The 5,000-nt window shown below is 44.6% G+C and overlaps 1 protein-coding gene across 1 annotated transcript in view; it reads left to right on the plus strand.

Moving 5' to 3' along the window:
* Positions 1 to 5,000, plus strand: part of LOC308154160 (voltage-gated inwardly rectifying potassium channel KCNH7-like) — a gene marked incomplete at both ends in the record, with an annotated part of 56,560 nt that overhangs the window by 14,551 nt on the left and 37,009 nt on the right. The window contains one exon of the mRNA XM_080527335.1: positions 2,149 to 2,304. Coding sequence (XP_080383461.1) covers positions 2,149 to 2,304 — 156 coding nt within the window. The remainder of the gene's footprint in view (positions 1 to 2,148; positions 2,305 to 5,000) is intronic.

Genomic DNA, 5,000 nt, shown 5'->3' on the forward strand with positions numbered 1-5,000 from the left:
GCAGATGCAGACAGCCACATGCAAAGACACAGACATGCAAATCAAGGTAGAATAAAGGCCACAATACATAACGACACAAACTCGACCACACACACACACACACACACACACACACACACACACAAGATGTGTAAAGATGTAATGGGCTGTATGTTGCGGTGGATTTAGCAGCTTATTTAACTTGCTTATGCTACCATCAAAGAAGCGTGAAATTTGGGAAGCATTCCGTCGCTAAAGAGCTAATCTGTTCTTCTTCCAAAAGTCTCGCTTTTGCTGTGTATCTACTGTACTGCCCGCAGCAGTGCTGTGCAGTAAAATGTCCCCTTGTGCGTACAGTAGACGTCTTGGATTGGGACCAGCCCTCCAGCTAATTCCCTGCCGAAAAAAATACAGATTGCAGCCCACTGCTGAACAGAAAGGGAAAAAAAAGAACCCCTCTATTTTTGTTTTAGTCATTTGAAAACCCCTCCCTATTCTCTCCCGTTGTTTGAATGTGGACTTAAGATGATGCTGCAAGCGGTTCCCCTTGAAATGTATGGCTCTGTCCAACATAGCTGACACTGATGTACTATGAGGGTCATCGTAATGCCTCCTGAATTCCAGGGTCCCTAAATAGATTTTTCAAGCCGCCGTGTGGAAGGAAGTGCTGGTTCTGCTATTGTGGTGCATGATGTTGTTTTAGTATGGAGATAGTATGGAGATCGTATGCACAGAATTCCCTGCTGCAGTGTGTGTGTGTGTGTGTGTGTGTGTGTGTGTGTGTGTGTGTGTGTGTGTGTGTGTGTGTGTGTGTGTGTGTGTGGGGGGGGTGTATGTGTGTGTGCGTGTGTGTGTGTGTGTGTGTGTGTGTGTGTGTGCCTGCGTGTGCGTGTGTGTGTGTGTGTGTGTGTGTGTGTGTGTGTGTATGTGTGTGTGGGGGTGTGTGTGTGTGTGTGTGGGTGTGTGTGTGTGTGCACTGAGGGCTATTTGCCTTGTGGGCTCTTGTCCATGGCGCGCTATTAATAGGCACCTGGTGACAGCACGACATTGAACGGTGTGGGAGGGAGAAGCTTTTTAAGAGATGCGTATGGTCTATATATAAAACATAAGTCTGCATCAGCAATCCCAGTAATGACTTCACTCATCTGCATTATTAATGGAGATCTGTTCTTGGCTGATAAGATGCTATTAGATGTTATGAAGATGATTTTCTTTTTTTCTCCCCTTCATATGACATCTACAACCCAATGACCGATGTTCAATGAAAATCGTTAATTAGGGCTACATTTGACCGAACAGAAATCGCAGCTAATTTGTGATTCATGACAGCAAACCATGCGATTAATTCGATTAATTTGTTTAATCGTTTGACAGCCCCAACAGTAATTATAAGTCAGGCTGTCGATAAAGTTGATCCAAAAATTGTCCGGTCCCCATCCTGGTCACTCAGCTTAGTGACTGCCAGTAACTATGGAGGAGGTCCTAGGCTGCCTGTTGATGAATGGGGACCATTAAGGCATGTTAATTGAGCATTAGCGGCAACATCGTCTCATTGGTTTCCCTCACAGTGATAACTTAATGAGTGAGGGATTAGTATCATTTCAGTCAACCATAATTGTTATTACCGCCATCATTTTTGGCGTTGTTTGATTGGCGACTCATCAAACGAGGGGCTGAGGCCTAATGCATTCAGCGATGAAGATCGTTTAGGATATGTATAGTCACAGTATTGATGATCGTAGCACACTGATGATCATAATTCATAGCATTCATGTACCGTAGCACAGCTCACTAAATGTCATATGTGTATAACAGGCGTCAATTATTGCTTTCTCTCACTCTGAGCTGCCACAAGTTTCGAACCTGTGTCCTCTGCATTGCCAACACACGTGTTACCCAATGTTAACCAGCTGCACAACTGAAATGCTAGCAATTCAGTGGCACGGGGGGGGGGGGGGGGGGGGTGTATTTCATCTTGAGGAGTGAGTTTACCATCTCTGTTGCACACACCCCTCTGTTAAACTCCACCACAGTGACCCGAACCATTGAGCTGAGCACCACTAATGGATCCGACAGATCTCAAACAGCACCAAGACCTGTCTTTAAGGGTCTCAGCTCCAGACAAAGAAACTTCCAACCCCTGTGTGTGACTATTTCCTGTTCTTGTAGGCTCGGACTTCCTGTGCCACACCCATATCATCCCAGTGAAGAACGAAGAGGGCATGGTGATGATGTTCATCCTGAACTTTGACTACGTGCTGGAGGAGGGCAGCAGTGACTCCCTGGAGAGGCTTAGCCACACACCCCCTACCAAAGCTGAGCCACGTGAGTACAACAGATATAGACTCTCCCCTCACCATACACCAATGAGCCAAAACATTATGACCACTGACAGGTGAAGTAAATAACATTGATTATCTTATAGTTACAATGGCACCTGTCATGGGGTTGAATATTAGGCAGCAAGTGAACAGTGAGTTCTTGAAGTTGATGTTTTGGATGCAGGAGAAGTGGGTAGGTTTGAAGACCTGAGCGACTTTGACAAGGGCCAAATTGTTATGGCCAGACGACTGGTCAGCAGTGGTGAGTACCTACCGACAGTGATCCGAGGAGGGACAAACCACAAACCGGCGACAGGGTGTTGGGCGCCCAAGGCTCATCGATGTGTGAGCATATTAGGCATAATACCAACAGCATGTTAGCTTCCTGGAGGCTATTCCACGAACGTTGATTAGTATATCGGCGCTGAAAATTAATCAGGCGATCAGGCAACTCGGGATTGGAATTCAAGCCTCAGGTGATTGTGCAGGCTTGTGTCATGAGTGTTCACAGAACACCGGCTTAGAAATCCTCGATATGGGCGCGTGCATGCAGACATAAAGAGCCCCGAAGTGTCGAACTGTCGAAATGAAGATACTCCACTCTGCAGGGGTCCTACTTTTGCGCAGCATTCCGACTTATTGATCTTTATGAAGATGGAAAAATAAGATGGAAAATAGTGCAATACTGCCGCAATTAACAAGGCGAGGGAAATGGTTTGGCAAGAAATTGCTGACCGATTAAATGCGTCATACTAGCCCCAGTTATTGTTATATGTTCATATTTTAATAAATTTATATTTACTACTGTGGTGATATGAGCAGCAGGCTACAAACCGTCATATCGTCACGATGGCATAGTGGTATGGGCCGCTGCCATAGTATTTAATAATAATAATAATAATACATTTATTTTATAAGGCGCCTTTCATGGCACTCAAGGTCGCAATTTGTACAACAACAAATCTAAAAACAGCCACAAAATTCAAAACACAAAATACATAGAAATATACAGTATAAAACATAGCCAGCAGCAGAGCAGCACGGGAACAGTAAATCAACACGGATATGCCTGCGTAAACAGGTGGGTTTTGAGGTGGGTTTTGAATGAGGAGATTGAATCAATGTTCCTGATGTCGGGGGGGAGGGAGTTCCAGATGCGAGGGGCGGAGCGGCTGAAGGCTCTAAACCCCATGGTGGACAGACGGGCTGGGGGGACGGTCAGGTTGATGGAGGAGGCAGACCTGAGGGATCGGGTGGGAATGTTGATGTGGAGGAGGTCGGACAGGTATGGAGGGGCGAGGTTATGGATGGCCTTGAAAGTATGGAGAAGGATTTTGTAATCGATGCGGTGTTTGATGGGGAGCCAGTGGAGTTGGTGTAGAATGGGGGTGATGTGACTGATGACAGGGGTTCTGGTGACAATACGGGCAGCAGCGTTCTGGACCAGTTGGATCTTGTGGAGCAGTTTGTGGGGGAGACCAAAGAGAAGGGAGTTACAGTAATCTAGGCGGGAAGTGACGAGGGAGTGGACCAGGATTGCAGTGCTGTTGGGAGTGAGTGAAGGGCGGAGGCGGTTGATATTACGAAGATGGAAGTAAGCAGACCGGATGGTGTTGTTGACGTGGGAGTGGAATGAAAGGGTACTGTCTAGGACGACACCCAGACTCTTAACCTGGGGGGAGGGGGAAACCAAGGAGTTGTCTATATTGAGGGTGAAACTGGGGTGCTTGGTGAGTGTGGATTTGGAGCCAATGAGAATTACCTCTGTTTTATTACTGTTTAGTTTGAGGAGATTTGAAGTGAACCAGGATTTAAGTTCATGTAGACAGGCACAGAGGGAGGAGGGAGGGAGGGTGGAAGTGGGTTTGGAGGAAACGTAGAGCTGGGTGTCGTCCGCATAACAGTGGAAATGGATGTTGTATTTACGGAAAATCAGACCAAGTGGGAGGAGGTAGATTATTCGTCATTTTAAGACGGTGGTTCAAATCCCTCTTCTGACACACGTTTTACTGCATTTCGTTGTCTGAATCTAATCTAAAATCTCATCTAAAAAAGTATGTAGGCTATAAAATGATGGTGCAGGCTAATTTACAAGAACTGACACGATTACAATGGTGTTTGAAGCCTTTCTGAGTAGTAAATTATGTTCTTCTAACTGGACCCTGGATTTGGCATAGATTATTTTTTCTTATTATTATTCACTTAGACAGATATATCTATTGTAAATCGATTTGCATGAAGGCTTCGGTTAAATGTAAAAAGAAAAAGAAAAAGTACAATTAAATCAAGTCTCAAACACACAACCTTCAGAACTCTAGCTGGCTGCCTTAACCACTGCACCAGCCACACTGCTGTGATGATGGAAATGCAAGTTGATAGACATACCTATTTATTTTTAGTTGATAGACATACCTATTTATTTTTACACTTTTTTATTTATCTATCGATCTATCTATCTATCTATCACACTTTCAAAATATCAAGTTATCTATCACACAATCAAACTATCTATCTATCGATCGATCACACTTTCAAAATATCAAATTATCTATCTATCACACAGTCAAACTATCTATCTATCTATCTCATAAAAAGTGGGAACTAATATTTCCTAAAAGACACTTGAGGAACTGTCGTTCGGGATGTAGTTTCCGCCTGTGAGAGATTTTTTTGACGCACGCATTACCTAAACCAGCCTGT

Source organism: Nansenia antarctica, assembly GCF_963989245.1.
Source record: "Nansenia antarctica genome assembly, chromosome: 3".
Lineage (NCBI taxonomy): Eukaryota > Metazoa > Chordata > Actinopteri > Argentiniformes > Microstomatidae > Nansenia > Nansenia antarctica.